Source organism: Schistocerca cancellata, chromosome 11 (assembly GCF_023864275.1).
Source record: "Schistocerca cancellata isolate TAMUIC-IGC-003103 chromosome 11, iqSchCanc2.1, whole genome shotgun sequence".
In the NCBI taxonomy this organism is placed as follows: Eukaryota; Metazoa; Arthropoda; class Insecta; order Orthoptera; family Acrididae; genus Schistocerca; species Schistocerca cancellata.
Window position 1 is genome coordinate 13342189 of NC_064636.1, and position 21832 is coordinate 13364020.

Genomic DNA, 21832 nt, shown 5'->3' on the forward strand with positions numbered 1-21832 from the left:
TCTTCTCCCCAATCCTATTCAATACCTCCTCATTAGTTACGTGATCTACCCACCTTATCTTCAGCATTCTTCTGTAGCACCACATTTCGAAAGCTTCTATTCTCTTCTTGTCCAAACTAGTTATCGTCCATGTTTCACTTCCATACATGGCTACACTCCATACAAATACTTTCAGAAACGACTTCCTGACACGTAAATCTATGCTCGATGTTAACAAATTCCTCTTCTTGAGAAACGCTTTCCTTGCCATTGCCAGTCTACATTTTATATCCTCTCTACTTCGACCATCATCGGTTATTTTACTCCCTAAATAGCAAAACTCCTTTACTACTTTAAGTGTCTCATTTCCTAATCTAATTCCCTCAGCATCACCCGACTTAATTTGACTACATTCCATTATCCTCGTTTTGCTTTTGTTGATGTTCATCTTATATCCTCCTTTCAAGACACTGTCCATTCCGTTCAACTGCTCTTCCAAGTCCTTTGCTGTCTCTGACAGAACTACAATGTCATCGGCGAACCTCAAAGTTTTTACTTCTTCTCCATGAATTTTAATACCTACTCCGAATTTTTCTTTTGTTTCCTTTACTGCTTGCTCAATATACAGATTGAATAACATCGGGGAGAGGCTACAACCCTGTCTTACTCCTTTCCCAACCACTGCTTCCCTTTCATGTCCCTCTACTCTTAACAACTGCCATCTGGTTTCTGTACAAACTGTAAATAGCCTTTCGCTCCCTGTATTTTACCCCTGCCACGTTCAGAATTTGAAAGAGGGTATTCCAGTTAACATTGTCAAAAGCTTTCTCTAAGTCTACAAATGCTAGAAACGTAGGTTTGCCTTTCCTTAATCTTTCTTCCAAGATAAGTCGTAAGGTCAGTATTGCCTCACGTGTTCCAACATTTCTACGGAATCCAAACTGATCTTCCCCGAGGTCGGCTTCTACCAGTTTTTCCATTCGTCTGTAAAGAATTCGCGTAAGTATTTTGCAGCTGTGAGTTATTAAACTGATATTTCGGTAATTTTCACATCTGTCAACACCTGCTTTCTTTGGGATTGGAATTATTATATTCTTCTTGAAGTCTAAGGGTCTTACTGCATTTGCAGCACTAGCCTGAGCAGCAGTCGGCACCACAGCGACACAACAGAACTGTTACAAATCGGTTACTTCGAGGAAAACTCCCATCTAGACGCTCTTATTGACGGCAAGCTACAGACATTTGTAATTTCTGTGGTTCCAATCGAGAGTTAACTGGAGGGCAGGGTAGAGGTGTGTTGTATTTTCTGATGAATATTGGATCAGTGGACAATGTTCAGAACCGTCGTACAATACGCATTAGACGAGTATGGGCCAAGCAAGATCGTAAGAGATGGAAAAGAGCCACCGTGGTACAACAACAGAGTTACAAAACTGCTGCACAAGCTGAGGGAACTTCACAGCAAACACGAACATAGCCAAAGCCTTGCAGAAAAACAAAAATTACACGAAGCGAAATGTAGTGTGAGGAGGGCTATGCGAGAGGCGTTCAACGAATTCGAAAGTAAAGTTCTATGTATTGACTTGGCAGAAAGTCCTAAGAAATTTTGGTCTTACGTCAAAGTGGTAGGTGGATCAAAACAAAATGCCCAGACACTCTGTGACCAAAATGATACTGACACAGAAGATGACACACTGAAGGCCGAAATACTGAGTGTCTTTTTCCACAGCTGTTTCACAGAGGAAGCCTGCACTGTAGTTCATTCTCTAGACTGTCGCACAGGTGACAAAATGGTAGATATCGAAATAGACGACAGAGGGATAGAGAAACAATTAAAATCGCTCAAAAGAGGAAAGGCCGCTGGACCTGATGGGATACCAGTTCGATTTTACACAGAGAACGCGAAGGAACTTGCCCCCCCTTCTTGCAGCGGTGTACCGTAGGTCTCTGGAAGAGCGTAGCGTTCCAAAGGATTGGAAAAGGGCACAGGTCATCCCTGTTTTCAAGAAGGGACGTCGAACAGATGTGCAGAACTATAGACCTATATCCCTAACGTCGATCAGTTGTAGAAATTTGGAACACTTATTATCATGGAGTATAATGACTTTTCTGGAGACTAGAAATCTACTCTGTGGGAATCAGGATGGGTTTCGGAAAAGACGATGGTGTGAAACCCAGCTCGCGCTATTCGTCCACGAGACTTTGAGGGCCATAGACACGGGTTCACAGGTAGATGCCGTGTTTCTTGACTTCCGCAAGGCGTTCGATACAGTTCCCCACAGTCGTTTAGTGAACAAAGAAAGAGCATATGGACTATCGGACCAATTGTGTGATTGGATTGGAGAGTTCCTGGATAACAGAACGCAGCATGTCATTCTCAATGCAGAGAAGTCTTCCGAAGTAACAGTGATTTCAGGTGTGCCGCAGGGGAGTGTCGTAGGACCGTTGCTATTCACAATATACATAAATGACCTTGTGGATGACATCGGAAGTTCACTGAGGCTTTTTGCAGATGATGCTGTGGTGTATCGAGAGGTTGTAAGAATGGAAAATTCTACTGAAATGCAGGAGGATCTGCAGCGAATTGACGCATGGTGCAGGGAATGGCAATTGAATCTCAATGTAGAAAAGTGTAATGTGCTGCGAATACGTAGAAAGAAATATCCCATATCATTTAGCTACAATGTAGCAGGTCAGCAACTGGAAGCAGTTACTTCCATAAATTATCTGGCAGGAAGCATTAGCAGTGATTTAAAATGGAATGATGGTATAAAATTAATCGTCGGTAAAGCAGATGTGCGACTGAGATTCATAGGAAGAATCCTAAGGAAATCCAGTGCGAAGACAAAGGAAGTAGGTTACAGTACACTTGTTCGCCGACTGCTTGAATACTGCTCAGCAGTGTGGGATCCGTACCAGATAGGGTCGACAGAAGAGATAGAGAAGATCCAACGGAGAGCAGCGCGCTTCGTTACAGGATCATTTAGTAATCGCGATAGCGTTACGGAGATGGTAGATAAACTCCAGTGGAAGACTCTGCAGGAGAGACGCTCAGTAGCTCGGTACGGGCTTTTGTTGAAGTTTCGAGAACATGCCTTCACCGAGGAGTCGAGTAGTATATTGTTCCCTCCTACGTATATCTCGCTTAGAGGACATGAGGATAAAAATCAGAGAAATTAGAGCCCACACAGAGGCATACTGACAATCCTCCTTCCCACGAACAATACGAGACTGGAATAGAAGGGAGAACCGATAGAGGTACTCGAGGTACCCTCTGGCACACACCGTCAGGTGGCTCGCGGTGAATGGCTGTAGCTCCAGATGCAGGTACCTCGGTCTCAGTGATGGCCGTGTGTTGGTTGTGAGTAGTCCAGTGCAGGGCCTGCAGTCGACTTGTATCCCTGCTGGACACATTGGATTCTACACCTGGAGTTACAGTCTGGGGTGCCGTATGGTATGGCTGCAGAAGCAGCCGGGTGCTGATCCCACGTGCTCTGACTACAGATTTGTACGTCAGGGGGGTGGTTCGATGTGTCGTGTAGCCATCCATTATCATCATTCCAGGGGGTATTTTCCAACAGGATAACGCTCGCCCACATACAGCTGTTGTAACCCTGCGTGCTCTATAACGTTTCGGTACGTTGCGTTGGACTGCTTGATCGTAAGATCTGTCTTGAATCGAGCACTATAGGACATAACCGGACAACTCCAGGTTGATCTTTACACAGCAGTAACCGTCCCTATATTGACCAACTGCAACAGGCGTTGAACTCTGTCCCACAAACTGACATACGCCACCTATACAGCACAATGCGTTGCAGGTTTGCGTGCTTACGCTCAATATTCTGGCAGCTATGCTGATTATTAACGTATCGGCATTTCACATCTGCAGTGGGTTATCTCAAGATTACACTAACCTGTTACCTTGCGATGGCAATCACTTATATACGAGGGCGGTTTCAGAAGTTCTCAGAATCACCACGAGAGGTCAGCGCCAGCGCAGCGAGTTGTCCACGTGACTGTTGGCTGTAAACACGTGCCACGTCGGTGCTCTTGCAAGAGAGACGTGGCGCTGACGTGGTTCTGTTGTTGTTCGCGAAGGCGGGAAAAATCGAGATTCGAGCTGCGGTCAATCATTATCCGAAATTTATATTTTTGTTTATTTTGCTAGTACTGTCTTTTTACATTAATCACGCATGCTTTATTTGTTGTTATATCTTTGCAATTTTCAAGCTGCTAGGTTAGTTTCGTTATCGCTGCCGTGCTGTTAATCATGGCTGCTCCGCTGTCTATTTGCACCAAAGAAGAGCAACGTTATGTGATCTGTTCACTGTTGCCGGAAGGCGCATCAGGGGCCGAAATACATAGAATAGTTTCGGTACAGTACGGGAACAGCGTTCTGCCACAACGGAGTGTCTACGAACGGATTGAAAAAATTCCGAAATGTTCGCCCAAGTGTTAGGGACGATGAAGGAGCCGGACGACCGTTTACCGCCACAAATAAAGAAACCATTGAGCGTTCACGTCAAGTGAATCTCTTGGACAGACTATTGGTGAAGTGGCACATCGCCTGCAAATTAGTCACGGTTCTGCCTACGAAATCATCCACAACAGACTTCGGTTTCATAAACTTTGCGCAAGATAGGTCCCAAAACAACTCACACAGTTGCATAAACAAACGTGCTTGGAGATCTGTAAAGAACAGTTCGATCGCTACGGTAACGAAGGGGACAACTTCTTAGACAGGATCATCACTGGTGACGAAACACGGATCCATCGTTACGAGCCGGAGAGTAAACGGCAGTGTATGGAATGGAAACGTCGAAATTTGCCGTGCAGGAAAAAGTTAAAGACCGAACCGTCCGCTGGAAAACAGAAGCTTACGGTTTTTTGGGAGGCACGAGGTCCAGTACTGGAACATTATGGGGAAGGGGGCACAACAGTAAACAGTGTACGTTACAGTGAGATGCTGACTGCCTGGGTGAAGCCTGCAGTTGGAAGAAAACGCCGAGGATTCTTGTCAGAAGGTGTTGTGTTGTTGCACTACGATGCCCGTCCGCATACTGCTGCCCACACTGCTGGAACGATCCAGAAACTCAAATCTGAAGTGCTGGATCATCCACCGTGTAGTCCCGATCTTGCCCCCCTTCTATCACTTGTTGGTCCACTCAGACTGACATTAAAGACGGGCCGTCGATTTGCCTGGGACGAAGCAGTGAAAGAAGCGGTGCATTCCTGGCTCGCAGCTCAACCGGGAACCTTTTATGAGGGCATCAGGAAGCTTGTACAACGCGTGGAGACTATGACGAAAAATGTTCTTGTAAGTTTCCTACTTCATTACAATAAAATGTTAGAACTACTTTGCGGTATAATAATTGACTTTCCCTCGTACTTCGTAAAGAAAGACATGAAAGCAAAAGACATACGTGGCGATTTCCAGAATACACAGGAGGACTCTGATCTTTCATATTCAGCTGTTGCCAAGTGGACAAATTGATTTAAATTTGGTCGGGAGAACTTACATGACGATCCGCACAGCGGTCGGCCAAGATGTGTCACTATTCCAGAAATCATTGCAAAAATGCACGAAATGGTCACGGAGGATAGCCCGTTGAAAGTGCGTGAAGTTGTTCACGCTTGCCACACATCTGAAAGGATAGATCACATCTTAACTGAAGAATTTGAAATGAAAAAATTATCTGCAAGATGGATGCCGCGACTGTTGATGCTGGATCAGAAACTCACGAGAATGGACATATCGGAATAGTGTTCGGAGAAACGAACAAAATTTTTTACTCCGGTTTGTGACCACAGATGAAAGTTGGGTGCACTACTTTACCACAGAGACAAAACAAGTCAGAGCAGTGGAAACATGCTGGTTCTCCGCCACCAAAGAAAGCAGAGACAATTCCTTCTAGCGGGAAAGGTCGCGGCATAAGTGATCTAGGATCTGAAGGGGATTCTCTTTCTAGATCACCTCCCCACTGGCCAAACAATGACGGGAGGATACTGTGGTATCGTCGTGGACAAATTGCAACAAAAGACACGCGAAAAGGGCCAGGTTCAGCAAGGAAGGAAGTCATCTTCCATTAAGACAATGCGCGCCCACACACGTGTGCAGGCGCCGTGGCAAAATTACACGAGCTAAGGTACGAATTGTTGCCACACCTTATTCACCTGATACGGCTCCGTCAGACTTACATCTCTTCCCAAAACTGAAAACTTTTGTTGGTGGACGAAGATTCGCTTCAAAGAAAGTAACGATAGCCGGAGTTGACAGCTACCGGGTGATAAAGTCAGTATAAATTTGAAAACTTAATAAACCACGGAATAATATAGACAGAGAGGTACAAATTGACACACACGCTTGGAATGACTTTGGAGTTCCATTAGAAAAAACAAAACAAAGTTCACAAAATATCCGACAGATGGCGCTGGACAGCAAAACGTAACTGCTACCGTGACGGGTGAGAGGTACGCCGATATGTTACAGAATCGCCTCATCCCCAGCTTCGCTGATAAACACCTGCTGGAACGTACGATGTTTATTCAGGATGGCGCTCCACCCCATATTGCTAGACGCGTGAAAGATCTCTTGCGCGCGTCGTATGGTGACGATCGTGTGCTCAGCCGCCGCTTTCGTCACGCTCGGCCTCCCAGGTCCCCAGACCTCAGTCCGTGCGATTATTGGCTTTGGGGTTACCTGAAGTCGCAAGTGTATCGTGATCGACCGACGTCTCTAGGGATGCTGAAAGACACCATCCGGACGCGAATGCCTCACCGTAACTCCGGACATGCTTTACAAGTGCTGTTCACATTATTATTCCTCGGCTACAGCTATTGTTGAGCAATGATATTGAACATATTCAGCATTTCCTGTAAAGAACATCATCTTTGCTTTGTCTTACTTTGTTATGGTAATTATTGCTATTCTGAACAGATTAAGCGCCATCTGTCGGACGTTTTTTGAACTTTTGTATTTTTTTGGTTCTAATAAAACCCCATGGCATTACAAGCATGCATGTCAATTTGTACCTCTCTATCTACATTATTCCGTGATTTATTCAGTTTTCAAATTTATACTGACGTTTTGATCACCCAGTACTTTTTGCAGACCTGGAGGAAACTCATTTCCAAGATGGGATCAAGGCACTGGGACATCGTTGGACCAACTGCATTGATCTAACAGGAGACTACATTGAAAAATAAAAGTTTCAGTGATGCACGTACTCTTTCCTGTTCCGTTCCGAGAACTTTTCAAGCCACCGTCGTACATTATGTAGATAAATGTATTCACCAAATTTAATTACTCTGAACTTAGTGTTACGATTGTTTTTCCGTCAGTGTAGGTAGCCGTTTTTCTCATACGTCTGGAACAGTAAATGCAATGCGTAACAGTCACGTAATGTACTTTCCGTCAAGCGCAGTGGCTTCCAGCGTATGTAGGGCAGATGCATCAATGTCGCAGCACGTTAAGGGGGGGTAGGGCGTCAAAAGGGCCGACTTGGAGCAGGAGAGTCACCACAGGACATTTTAATTTCCACTGTCTATACTTTTACAAATAAATTCATAAGACTGTCAGCATGACCAGGAAGGATTAAGGATTCACACACATAGCAGTGGAAGCTCAAAAACGTAAGAAAACACATTTTTTTACATGTGAAATTTCATCTTTTTTTCACTTACTACTGGCTGCATTTGTTGCTATAGGTACACTTTTCTTCCTAAGTAAGAGATTCTTCGATGACTTGTGCACAGCATACAAACCATAGTTGCAGGTGTATGAAACTCTAGAAGTTATTTAATTTATGAAAAAAATGAATGAACTGTTACATTTTAAACTTCATGTTCAGAAAAAATTCAAGTTTTATAGTTAATTATCTCAAAATTTTCCACTTTTTAATAGATGTGGAAAATTCTACAGTTGAACACACCTGTAACTACTGTTTGTATGCTATGAAAAATTGATCGAAGAATCTCTCTTAGTTACGAAGAAACGTGTACCTATAGCAACAAATGTAGCCAGTCGTAAGTGAAAAAATGATCAAACTTCACATGTAAAGAAAGGTGTTTTGCTACGTTTTTGAACTTCCACTGCGATGAGTGAGAGCCCTCAATGCTTCCTGGTGATGGCGACAAAGTTTTATGAATTTATTTGTAAAAGTATAGACAGTGTAAATTAAAATGTCCTGTGGTGCCTCTCCCGCTCCAAGTCGGCCCGTTTGACGTCCTATCCCCCCTTAAGTTATTTAGGCGCGCTCCTCTTTCACTTTCCGCTCCACTACAAAATAGGGCATGTCTCGGTGAGTCAGCGGCAAGCTTTAGACCTTTGTCACGCCGTTATCTCTGACCCACCGGCAGCAGGCATGGCCTTACGTAATGGAGACGTCAGCCGCGATAAAACTCACCATCCCACCTGTGCGGGTGACTGGCGATTTTCCGGTGCGGACAGGCGTCCGGGGACCACCGGGGTTCGAACCCCTAACCTCTGCTTGTATCCGCAGCTCCCTACGCAGCTCACTAACCCCATCCCGAGGTAGGCGCACGTCGAACCCGAGACTAAAGACTGAAAAGCCACATAGGCCGCAGCAATTAGCACCAAAGGAAACTGAACTACTCCGCTGAATTGTAGACCCATATCATTGGTACAGATTTGTTGTTGTTCTTGTGGTCTTCAGTCCTGAGACTGGTTTCATACAGCTCTCCATGCTACTCTATCCTGTGCACGCTTAATCATCTCCCAGTACCTACTGCAGCGTACATCCTTCTGAATCTGCTTAGTGTATTCATCTCTTGGTCTCCCTCTATGATGTTTACCCTCCACGCTGCCCTCCAATACTAAATTTCTGATCCCTTGATGCCTCATAACATGGCCTACCAACCGATCCCTTTTTGTCAAGTTGTGCCACAAACTCCTCCGCAATTCTATTCAATACCTCATTAGTTATGTGATCTACCCATCTAACCTTCAGCATGCTTCTGTAGCACCACATTTCGAAAGCTTCTATTCTCTTCTTGTCCAAACTGTTTACCATTCACGTTTCACTTCCATACATGGCTACGTTCCATACAAATACTTCCAGGAACGACTTCCTGACACTTAAATCTATACTCGATGTTAACAAATTTCTCTTCTTCAGAAACGCTTTCCTTGCCATTGCCAGTCTACATTTTATATCCTCTCTACTTCGACCATCGTCAGTTATTTTGCTCCCCAAATAGCCAATCTCCTTTACTACTTTATTTCCTAATCTAATTCCCTGAGCATCACCCGACTTAATTCGACTACATTCCATTATCCTCGTTTTGCTTTTGTTGATGTTCATCTTATATCCTCCTTTCAAGACACTGTCCATTCCGTTCAACTGCTCTTCCCGGTCCTTTGCTCTCTCTCTCTGACAGAATTACAATGTCATCGGCCACTCAAGTTTTTATTTCTTCTCCATGGATTTTAATACCTACTCCGAATTGTTCTTTTGTTTCCTTTACTGCTTGGTCAATATACAGATTGAATAACATCGGGGAGACGCTACAACCCTGTCTTACTCCCTTCCCAACAACTGCTTCCCTCTCATGCCCCTCCACTCTTATAACTGCTATCTGCTTTCTGTACAAATTGTAAATAGCCTTTCGCTCCCTGTATTTTACCCCTGCCACCTTTAGAATTTGAAAGAGAGTATTCCAGTCAACATTGTCAAAAGCTTTCTCTAAGTCTACAAATGCTAGAAACGTAGGTTTGCCTTTCCTTAATCTTTCTTCTAAGATAAGTCGTAAGGTCAGTATTGCCTCACGTGTTCCAATATTTTTACGGAATCCAAACAGATCTTCCCCGAGGTCGGCTTCTACCAGTTTTTCCATTCGTCTGTAAAGAATTCGTGTTAGTATTTTGCAGCTGTGGCTTATTAAGCTGATTGTTCGGTAATTCTCACATCTGTCAACACCTGCTTTCTTTGGGATTGGAATTATTATATTCTTCTTGAAGTCTGAGGGTATTTCACCTGTCTCATACATCTTGCTCACCAGATGGTAGAGTTTTGTCAGGACTGGCTCTCCCAAGGCCGTCAGTAGTTCCAATGGAGTGTTGTCTACTCCCGGGGCCTTCTTTCTACTCAGGTCTTTCAGTGTTCTGTCAAACTCTTCACGCAGTGTCGTATGTCCCATTTCACCTGCATCCTCTTCCATTTCTATAATATTGTCCTCAAGAACATCGCCCCTGTATAGACCCTCTATATACTCCTTCCACCTTTCTGCTTTCCCTTCTTTGCTTAGAAGTGAGTTCCCAACTGAGCTATTCATATTCAGACAAGTGGTTCTCTCTTCTCCAAAGGTCTCTTTAATTTTCCTGTAAGCAGTATCTATCTTACCCCTAGTGAGATAAGCCTCTACATCCTTACATTTGTCCTCTAGCCATCCCTGCTTAGTCATTTTGCACTTCCTGTCGATCTCATTTTTGAGACGCTTGTATTTCTTTTAGCCTGATTCATTTACTGCATTTTTATATTTTCTCCTTTCATCAATTAAATTCAATATTTCTTCTGTTACCCAAGGATTTCTACTATCCCTCGTCTTTTTACCTACTTGATCCTCTGCTGCCTTCACTACTTCATCTCACAGAGCTACCCATTCTTCTTCTACTGTATTTCTTTCCCCCATGCCTGTCAATTGTTCCCTTATGCTCTCCCTGAAACTCTGTACAACCTCTGGTTCTTTCAGTTTATCCAGGTCCCATCTCCTTAAATTCCCACCTTTTTGCAGTTTCTTCAGTTTTAATCTACAGGTCATAACCAATAGATTGTGGTCAGAGTCCACATCTGCCCCTGGAAATGTCTTAAAATTTAAAACCTGGTTCCTAAATCTGTCTTACCATTATATAATTTATCTGATACCTTTTAGTATCTCCAGGGTTCTTCCATGTATACAACCTTCTATCATGATTCTTAAACCAAGTGTTAGCTATGATTAAGTTGTGCTCTGTGCAAAATTCTACCAGGCGGCTTCCTCTCTCATTTCTTAGCCCCAATCCATATTCACCTACTACGTTTCCTTCTCTCCCTTTTCCTACTACCGAATTCCAGTCACCCATGACTATTAAATTTTTGTCTCCCTTCACTATCTGAATAATTTCTTTTATTTCATCATACATTTCTTCAATTTCTTCGTCACCTGCAGAGCTAGTTGGCATATAAATTTGTACTACTGTAGTAGGCGTGGGCTTCGTGTCTATCTTGGCCACAATAATGCGTTCACTATGCTGTTTGTAGTAGCTTACCCGCATTCCTATTTTCCTATTCATTATTAAATCTACTCCTGCATTACCCCTATTTGACTTTGTGTTTATAACCCTGTAGTCACCTGACTAGAAGTCTTGTTCCTCCTGCCACCGAACTTCACTAATTCCCACTATATCTAACTTTAACCAATCCATTTCCCTTTTTAAATTTTCTAACCTACCTGCCCGATTAAGGGATCTGACATTCCACGCTCCGATCCGTAGAACGCCAGTTTTCTTTCTCCTGATAACGACATCCTCTTGAGCAGTCCCCGCCTGGAGATCCGAATGGGGGACTATTTTACCTCCGGAATATTTTACCCAAGAGGACGCCATCATTTAATCATACAGTAGAGCTGCATGCCCTCGGGAAAAATTGCGGCTATAGTTTCCCCTTGCTTTCAGCCGTTCGCAGTACCAGCACAGCAAGGCTGTTTTGGTTAGTATTACAAGGCCAGATCAGTCAATCATCCAGACTGTTGCCCTTGCAACTAATGAAGAGGCTGCTGCCCCTCTTCAGGAACCACACGTTTGTCTGGCCTCTCAACAGATACCCCTCCGTTGTGGTTGCACCTACGGTACGGCTATCTGTATCGCTGAGGCACGCAAGCCTCCCCGTATAAAGTGCCGTATCATAACGAAAAATACAAAAAAATAGAGTGCATCTGAACTGTGGCACCTATCGCAAAGTAGTAGGATGTAATATCACTTGCCCTTAAAAGTTACGTAGCTGGTTTATTCCCTGTATCAAATAGATACTGTTAAAATGTCTGCGCAATGTATATAAATAATCCACGACACGTACGAAGAGAATCCGTCTGTACTAGGGATGCAGTGACATTCGAAATACGGACAAACACTCGTCCCGAGATCACGTGACCAGGCCGGCAGTGTATCTTGACAACACAAAATATGTTCGAGCATGTGAATGCTCACTCTAGAGGTGTTTACTCTATGGCAGTTGCCCTGGACATTGTGGACAATTCGAGCGAATGGTTTGGCCACCCAGTTCGCCCGGCGTGAATCCCATGTATGGTACACAGTAGAGGCCAGTTAGTGTAGAAAACCCTGCATCGGGAGCACTTGGACAACTGTGGACAGCTGTATAGGCTGCATGACTCTGTATTTCTGCAGGGAACTTGAAACCATTTGAGTCCTTGAGTCAATGCCACGTATGAGTTGGTGCACTTAGCTGGGCAAAAGACCCGGTATTAGGATTCCCCTAAGACTTCTGTCACCTCGGTGCACGTAGGTTCGTGTCTCGAACCATCTTTCGGACGTGTCTGAAAGAACAGATACCATTGGTGATTTTGCAGCGCTCGAAGAATGAAATTACAATGAAATGCAGACCATTATCTGCTTCCAGGCGTTGATAAATATCAACGGGGACATCTACATCTACATCTACATCCACACTCCGCAAGCCACCCGACGGTGCGTGGCGGAGGGTACCTTGAGTACCTCTATCGGTTCTCCCTTCTATTCCAGTCTCGTACTGTTCGTGGAAAGAAAGATTGTCGGTATGCCTCTGTGTGGGCTCTAATCTCTCTGATTTTATCCTCACGGTCTCTTCGCGAGATACACGTAGGAGGGAGCAATATACTGCTCGACTCCTCTGTGAAGGTATGTTCTCGAAACTTCAACAAAAGCCCGTACCGAGCTACTGAGCGTCTCTCATGCAGTCTTTTCCACTGGAGTTCATCTATCATCTCCGTAACACTTTCGCGATTGCTAAATCCTGTAACGATGCGCGCTGCTCTCCGTTGGATCTTCTCTCTCTCTTCTATCGACCCTATCCGGTACAGATCCCACACTGCCGAGCACTATTCGAGCACTGGGCGAACAATCGTACTGTAACCTACTTCCTTTGTTTTCGGATTGCATTTCCTTAGGATTCTTCCAATGAATCTCAGTCTGGCATCTGCTTTACCGACGATCTTGTTTATATGGTCATTCCATTTTGAATCACTCCTAATGCCTACTACCAGATAATTTATGGAATTCACTGCTTCCAGTTCCTGACCTGCTATATTGTAGCTAAATGATAGATCTTTCCTTCTATGTATTCGCAGCACATCACACTTGTCTACATTGAGATTGAGTTGCTATTCCCTGCACCGTGCGTCAATTCGTTGCAGATCCTCCTGCATTTCAGTACAACTTGCAATTGTGATTACGTAATCTTTCCCGGCGTAATTGTTTCAACCTCTCGATATACCACAGCATCATCCGGAAAAAGCCTCAGTGAACTTCCGATGTCATCCACGAGGTCATTTATATATATTGTGACTAGCAACGGTCCTACGACACTCCCCTGCGGCACACCTGAAATCACTGTTACTTCGGAAGACTTCTCTGCATTGAGAATGACACGCTGCGTTCTGTTATCTAGGAACTCTTCAATCCAATCACACAATTGGTCTGATAGTCCATATGCTCTTACTTTGTTCATTAAACGACTGTGGGGAACTGTATCGAACGCCTTGCGGAAGTCAAGAAACACGGCATCTACCTGTGAACCCGTGTCTATGGCCCTCTGAGTCTCGTGGACGAATAAAGTGAGCTGGGTTTCACGCGATCGTCTTTTCCGAAACCCGTGCTGATTCCTACAGAGTAGATTTCTAGTCTCCAGAATAGTCATTATACTTGAACAAAATACGTGTTACAAAATTCAACTGATACACACTACATTTGTAGTGCCCCTGGTACTAGACTCATGAGTAGAGTCAGTCAATCTACCGATTCCCGCAAGGGTTTGAGCAATGTGAGTGCATCCGCACTGCGGATCATTGGCTGGTTAGCCTTATCTAAATGGAGATTTTCTCTGTTGTTTCGGACATGTTTAATATACCAACGGGCACAGTTGAAAATGTGTGCGCCAACCGACATGAAGCGTCTGCCATGTAAGCAGATCCTAGGTTCGAGTCCGGGTCGGGCCACACATTTTCACCTGTCCCCGTTGATATACGAGGATTGCAGCTTTAGTAGTGGCAACTATTTCCTTACAGCTCGTACAGAATAGACATGTAGGACGTGTAGGATATGTTATGAGGCATGAAGGGCTCACCAATTTAGTATTGGAGAGCAGCGTGGAGGGTAAAAATCGGAGACCAAGAGATGAATACACTAAGCAGATTCAGAAGGATGTAGGCTGCAGTAGGTACTGGGAGATAAAGAAACTTGCACAGGAGAGAGAGTAGCATGGAGAGGTGCATCAAACCAGTCTCAGGACTGAAGACAACAACAATAAAAGAGGTACGTGTTTCAAGGTTTTACTGACCTTCGAAATAGTCCCTAGCGTTGTGTATAACCCGTTGCCAGCGATGTGGAAGTCGTAGGATACTCTTAGCAGTGCCAGTTGTGTTGACAGTTCAAGCGGCGCGGTCTATTGCCCGACCAATTTGTAGCAGTTCTGGAGAGAATGCCGCGAAGTGTTTCCCTCAGTTTAGAAATAGAGTTGAACTCACGAGGGCTTAAGTCAGGGGAGCGCAGTAGGTGGTATAGCACTTAGCAGCACGATCTGTCAAACACATCAGTAACGTCTTACACTTATGTGCTTGAGCATTGTCCCTAGGAATTATGGTCAGGTCCTGCAGAAAGTGTCATCACTTCTGTCTCTAAGCTGGTCGTAGGTTGTGATCCAAAAATGAACAGCGTAGAGACAGAAGTGATGACACTTTCTGCAGGACCTGACCATAATTCCTAGGGACAATGCTCAAGCACATAAGTGTAAGACGTTACTGATGTGTTTGACAGATCGTGCTGCTAAGTGCTATACCACCTACTGCGCTCCCCTGACTTAAGCCCTCGTGAGTTCAAATTGATTTATAAACTCAAGGAAACACTTCACTGCATTCGCTTCAGAAATTCTACAAATTCGTCGTGCAACTACTTGCCATTAAAACTGCTACACCACGAAGATAACGTGCTACAGACGCGAAATTTGACACGGAAGAAGATGCTCTGATATGCAAATGATCAGCTTTTCAGAGCATTCACACAAGGTTGGCGCCGGTGGCGACACCTACAACGTGCTGACGTAAGGAAAGTTTCCAACCGACTTCTCATACACAAACAGCAGTTGACCGGCGTTGCCTGGTGAAACGTTGTTGTGATGACTCGTGTGAGGAGGAGAAATGCGTACCATCACGTTGCCGACTTTGATAAGGGTCGGATTGTAGCCTATCGCGATTGCGGTTCATCGTATCGCGACATCGCTGCTCGCGTTGGTCGAGATCCGATGACTGTTAGCACAATATGGAATCGGTGGGTTCAGAAGGGTAATACGGAACGCCGTGTTGGATGCCAACTGCCTCGTATCACTGTCAGTCGAGATGACAGGCGTCTAATCCGCACGGCTGTAACGGATCGTGCAGCCACGTCTCGATCACGGAGTCAGCAGATGCGGACATTTGCAAGACAACCATCTGCACGAACAGTTTGACGACGTTTGCAGCAGCACGGACTATCAGCTCTGAGACCGTGGCTGCGATGGTATACTCGACGATGACGAACCTCGGTGCACGAATGGCAAAACGTCATTTTTTCGGATGAATCCAGGTTCTGTTTACAGCATCGTGATGGTCGCATCCGTGTTTCGCGACATCGCGGTGAACGCACATTGGAAGCGTTTATTCATCATCACCATAGTGGCGTATCACCTGGCGTGATGGTAGGGGGTGCCATCGGTTACACGTCTCGGTCACCTCTTGTTTGCATTGACGGAACTCCGAAAAGTGGACGTCGCATTTCAGATGTGTTACGACCCTTGGCTCTACCATTCTTTCGATCCCTGCGAAACTCTACATTTCAGCAGGATAATGCACGACCCCCTGTTGCAGGTCCTGTACGGGCCTTTCTGGATACAGAAAATGTTCGAATGCTGCCCTGGCCAGTACATTCTCCAGATCTCTCACCAACTGAAAACGTCTGGTCAATGGTGGCCGAGCAACTGGCTCGTCACAATACGCCAGTCACTATTCTTGATGAACTATGGTATCGTGTTGAAGCTGCACGGGCAGCTGTACCTGTACACGCCATCCGAGCTCTGTTTGACTCAATGCCCAGGCGTATCGAGGCCGTTATTACGGTCAGGGTTGGTTGTTCTGGGTACTGATCTCTCAGGATCTATGCAACCAAATTGCGTGGAAATGTAATCACATGTCAGTTCTAGTATATTTGTCCAGTCAATACCCGTTTATCATCTGCATTTCTTCTCGGTGTAGCAATTTTAATGGCCAGTAGTGTAGTTGCCACTATTAAAGTTCCAACCCTCGAATATCTGCGCCTGTAAGCAGCTAATGGTCCGGATTTCATTGTAATTTCATCAAGGTCTTCGGTGTTTGTCATATATTCAGCACGTTAACTCATTTATGTGATATTGGAAGCTGTTTCACATGTGGGAATTGAATTGTTTAAAGATTGGTGGGGGTGTTAGTGATTTATACTGTTCTCAATTGAGTGTGTGACTCACTGTTGGCAAAGTGAGCTAGTGTGTGCTTCTTCTACTGGCTGCGTTTTGGATTTACGCTCTCTGATGGCATTTTCTCTTGTTTCAGATATCTACCGCATAAGGAGACAGCACGGCACGAAGATACGGGACGTGGCGCAAGCAGCAAGCGAGTAACGGCCACACGAAGAACGAAGAAGAAGAAGAAGAAGAAGAAGAAGTGACGTAAAGACTGACTCAGTAATTGGAGACTAGACGAGAAAAATCGCTCTTCTGTGATCACCCCCTATTTTTGTAGCGCGTTTAATTTTTTCGTCACACGCCCTTACTTGGTGTGTACGTGTGCAAGCGAAAGTACAAATGGTGGCAAAGTGAGGGAATGACAGTTGAGTGAGAATAGCAAAGGGGAAGGAAGGCAGAGGCGCAATCTTCGAAGTGCCCAGTAGTTGCTGGCTTAGTCGTAGCTGTAATGTTCTGAAGCGACAGTTCACAGCAAGTAGACCGTAGGTGGTAGATTACACAGATCGCCACCTTAGACAGTTAGTATCGCTGAGGTCCTGATAGTGTGCGCTTCAAAATACACGCTTCGCTCACTTAGGCAAAGCGTCCACGCGCACGTTTCTCTCAAAGTTTTCTCACAAGTGTACTTAAAAGGACTCGCATACATTCGCAAGTGCCAGATTTTTAATTTATTTCCTTTCTTTTTCCCCGGCGATGTGAGCTGTCGTTATCCTCTGCGGCCTGTCAAAGTGGGAAAAGAAACGCTGCCGAGAGAATTTTAATTGCTTCGGTTTTATACACCAAAGTTAATCGTTGAATACGCAAAAGTCAAATCGATTTTTCCTCTCGCGAGATTTTTTGGAAAAGTTTTTCCGCGCGTGTCGCTATATTGAGCATTGTGTTTTTGGTAGTGTCGCTGTGTATTTTGTAATCGTACTTTATTATCTAGTTTTAAATAAAAATTGTTCGCGTGCCTGATGGTTTTGACTCAGGAGCTAAGATTTTTGTGATACTCGATAGCAATAAGAGCTTGTCTTGCAACTGTGAAAGCCAGAAATTGTGAATAGGAAACGTTTTATTTGGGATCAGTCGCGTTTGACATTGGAATTTTCAGACAACGAAGAATAGACGCAGGGATAGACGAGAAGGAAAAAGCGAAGAAAGTTGCCTTAAAGTTCAGCGGTTCAAGACAGTACTTAAACATTCTCGTCTGTGTCTGATAGTATCAGTCACAATAAAAGTACAAAAAGGGGTACTTTAAACTAGTTGGAAACTAGTCAAAGGTTTTTTTGAATGCGGTTCGTCTGCGTATTGAGCGTTAACTGTTCGCTAGGAAAATTAGTACTATTTCATATTCAGCCACGTCAGTAGTAGATGTGCAAAGTCTGTACTCAGATAGCATATTTATCTACGCCCACTTAGTCTTTGGCACTTGCACACTCACACATTGAGATAGTAATAGTCTAGCTGTACTTGACTCGTAATTGGCGTGCACACTTAATCAAACAGCTTGCAAGAAAAAGTATACATTCTTACCAGAAGTGTATCAGAAAACATTTTCCTGGTCTGTAAACAAGTACTTAAAACATTAATCTCGTTTTCGTCGTCAGTAGGCGGTATCTCAGTACAAACAAGTATTTACGTTGGTTCAGTACTTAAAATAGTGGAATAAGGTATATGTACGTTAATATTCCGATTAGTTACGGCGTAGCATTATTCCTTGTAATTTGGGTAGTCAAAAAGAAAGATACTCTCACAGCAGGAGCGATTTTTCGTTACAGTTCTCTGCAAGATAAAGGCCTTCCTGTTTATAGTCGGCAAACGTTGAAAATTTAGCGGGACATAATTCAAATTGGAATTGTAGTGTGGAAGAGTGTAAAGATAACCATTTTGACCATCGGCAAGTTACTGTGCGTTACTGTGTACTTAATCGCGGGGTGCAGTGAACGTGGTGGAATTGATTAACCACTGGACTCGTGCAACGAATTTTTCTGCTCTTGAAAGTTAGAAGTGGCCTAATACTTGTCTTCCAGTTTACACTTTGTGGAGTGTGGTAGGATCTCGGATGACGACTGAATATTCAAGATTCCGAGGCTCATTAAAAGACCTGTGTGCGGCTGACATCTGGTGTCGGTGTCTTCGTATTCGTCGGGGCATGGCTGGGAGATACTAGAGGACTGACAAAGTGAAGTACTTAAATAGTAATTTCTTTAAAATCAATTACTGGTGGAATTGTAGACCACAGATTTCTGCGGAGAAAGTGCTGCGCTCGCAGGTGTAGTACAGATATACTTCCGAACTGAGTACTTAATGGTGTAGATAGAGATCTGCAAGTGCTTCGGAGAGAGGGAGAAACGGGAGCTGTGATAAATGTTCCTCTACTGAAATTCCGCAGCAAACTCACTTCTCGTACACTGTCAAAGGTGCACGATGGGGCAGCTGGTTTGGTAGCCTCCTTAACAGAGTACTTAAGAGTGGACAGTTTTTCTTTTTAGTGTGGTAGCACCCCAGTTGCGGTTAGTAAGCTGTCTCGACCCTCGCAGTGTCAGCCATCGACCTCGGCACTCGGGCCAAATGTCGTTCCAGATCGGCGATTCGTGCCTGCCACTCTCCAAGTCTCCTCTCTCTGTGGACGCCTCTGAAGACAGCTGACAGTGGGGGAACCTGAGGACTACTGCTGCCGCTACGGACTGTCTACTTCACTGGGGAGACTTTCCTGCCCATCGCCAGAGTTCGGAGCTGCGTCCCGGCACTACCGTTTCCTGCAGCACGCTTCCCTGGGGCAGATCCAGTTCGACTACTGTGCAGTGTCTGATGTTTAGCTGTGGTCGTAACTCAGTTCTAGACTCGTTTTCTAGAGCGACTGCCCCCTAATTACAGTGCGTGTACCTTACACCACGTACCCACGTGCGTCGCTAAAGAGTAACTGGTGTGGACACTCGGTAGTACCTGATTTTTGGCGAGCCCTCGAGTGCTGCCGAGAGCCCGGAAGCCCAATTCGGAGTTCCCCGCCTGCCGAACCTCCCCCCCGGATCGAACGATGCCGCCGAAGAAGCCCGCTCAGGAACCCGGCGCCAAGGGTTCGAAGAAGGCGCCGGCGCCGGCTGCGGGTCCGGCGCCGCTGGCCGCGCCGGACGACTCTTCGCCGTCGCCGTCGCCCCCGCCGTCGCCCTCGGCCGACGACGACGACTCGTCGCAGTCGAGCAGCAGCTACAACACCATCACGTCGCTGGCGGCGCTGAAGGAGCTGCTGCACGGGCCCGGTTCGGGGCCCGCCAACGACGTGGACCTGGCCTGGTTCGAGCACTACTTCCTGAGCCACGTGAACCGCCTGCCCAAGCACGAGCTGCGCTCGCCCTGCCTGCGGCCCATCCTGGAGGGGCGCCGGGTCTCGGAGTGGGCCGGCGACGCCCACGCCAATGAGGCGCCGCCCCACGCCGGTGAGCGAGAGCGTGCATTTATTTCTTATTTATTTATTGCCAAATTATAGACCTGTTACCTGATGCTTAAAACAGGTCGTACATCTTACAATTTTCGTTTTTCATCTTTTTACAGTCTTCCTTCCTTTTGTTTTATCTACTACATTCACAAAGAATGATTCAAAATAACAATAATTTGAGGTTGAAATATAAATAAAATTTTGTTGTTTTTAAGAAGAATATAAAAAGAAGACAGGATAGATCAGAGATTTGTTAGTACCATCACAGAGTGTGACTGACGGTGACACACACACACACACACACACACACACACACACACACACACACACACACAAATGATTATTAGTGGAGAGATAATGTTTCTTATCCTATTTGTTACTAATCCTATGTATTAACTAAATTAGGTGCGCATCCATGTACAGCATTTGGTGTTTTCTTGGCTAGATTGGCAGCAATTTGCTTATTTACTGTCACATCTCAGCTTCCTCCTCCTGCTCCTCCTCATTGTCACTATTTTCGCTGTCACTGTGGGTATCGCTGTCCATCCTCTGGAGATTTCTGTTACGCTGCACACAGGCATGTCTGTGATGTAGTGTCCGCATATACTCGTCATGTGTTGGTTTTGAAATACTGTTTGTCAGTGCGTTTAATTGTGCCCATTGTTCTTCGTCTCTTATTGCTGTGTATATATCTATATCTGTATCTGTGTAATCTAAGTGTAGTGTATGTCTATTGTTCGCGTATTGCCCGCAGAAAAAGACTGTGTTCTGGGGAACCTTCTTCCCCACATGTGCATGTAGGTGTCTGCCTCAGACTCACGCGGTTTAAGTGCGCGGGATAAGGTCCGTGCCGACCGCGGTGGCCGTGCGGTTCTGGCGCTGCAGTCCGGAACCGCGGGACTGCTACGGTCGCAGGTTCGAATCCTGCCTCGGGCATGCGTGTGTGTGGTGTCTTTAGGTTGGTTAGGTTTAAGTAGTTCTAAGTTCTAGGGGACTTACGACCTAAGATGTTGAGTCCCATAGTGCTTAGAGCCATTTGAACCATTTGATAAGGTCCGTGCCCGGTTAAGAAACGTACCGTACCGCGGCTGGCATCGATATGTCTCATTCTCAACCGGTCCCTTATGTCAGGGAGGAAGTCGTGCAGTCTACGTCCCTTATCACTTACATCCCACTCACCTTGCCATGTATCCAAACGCCAACTTTTAAGGTGACGTATCGTCTCTATGGGCACACCGGTTATTGTGTGTACCTCATCTAGTCTCCCCACCTTTAGCCAGTACCTTGCAGCTCTGTGTTTGGTCGTGATGTCTATGGGGCATATTCCGAGCACCATACACAGTGCATCCGCTGAGGTGGTACCGAAGGCTCCAGATAGCTCAAGTAGGGCACCTCTTTGCCCTCGTCTGACAGATGCTTTCTCGGTGGCCACGGTCAGTCTACGTGCCCACGTGCTAGCTGCGAAGCTGAGTACTGATTCGAAGAGCGCACAGTGGTATGTACGTATGACTGGTAGAGGTAGTCTGTACTGTTTTGAATTTAGCCTCTCCAGTTTGTCGAGTATTTTTTCTGCTATGTCTGTTGTTAAGCCTTATGTGTTCGTGGAAATTCAATTTTTCATCTATGTGTACCCCAAGATTGCGCATAATGCGTGCTGGTTTGATGTTTGTGTCCCCAATTTTAACCGAAGGATTCC

The 21832-nt window shown here is 45.3% G+C and overlaps 1 protein-coding gene across 1 annotated transcript in view; it reads left to right on the forward strand.

The window, feature by feature from the left end:
- Positions 1 to 20187, forward strand: part of LOC126108820 (uncharacterized) — a 123520-nt gene extending 103333 nt beyond the window's left edge. Inside the window, exon 2 of the mRNA XM_049914184.1 lies at positions 16807 to 20187. Within this exon, the coding sequence (XP_049770141.1) occupies positions 19738 to 20187 (450 nt within the window). The 5' untranslated portion in view covers positions 16807 to 19737. The remainder of the gene's footprint in view (positions 1 to 16806) is intronic.
- The last annotated feature ends 1645 nt before the right edge of the window (positions 20188 to 21832 follow it).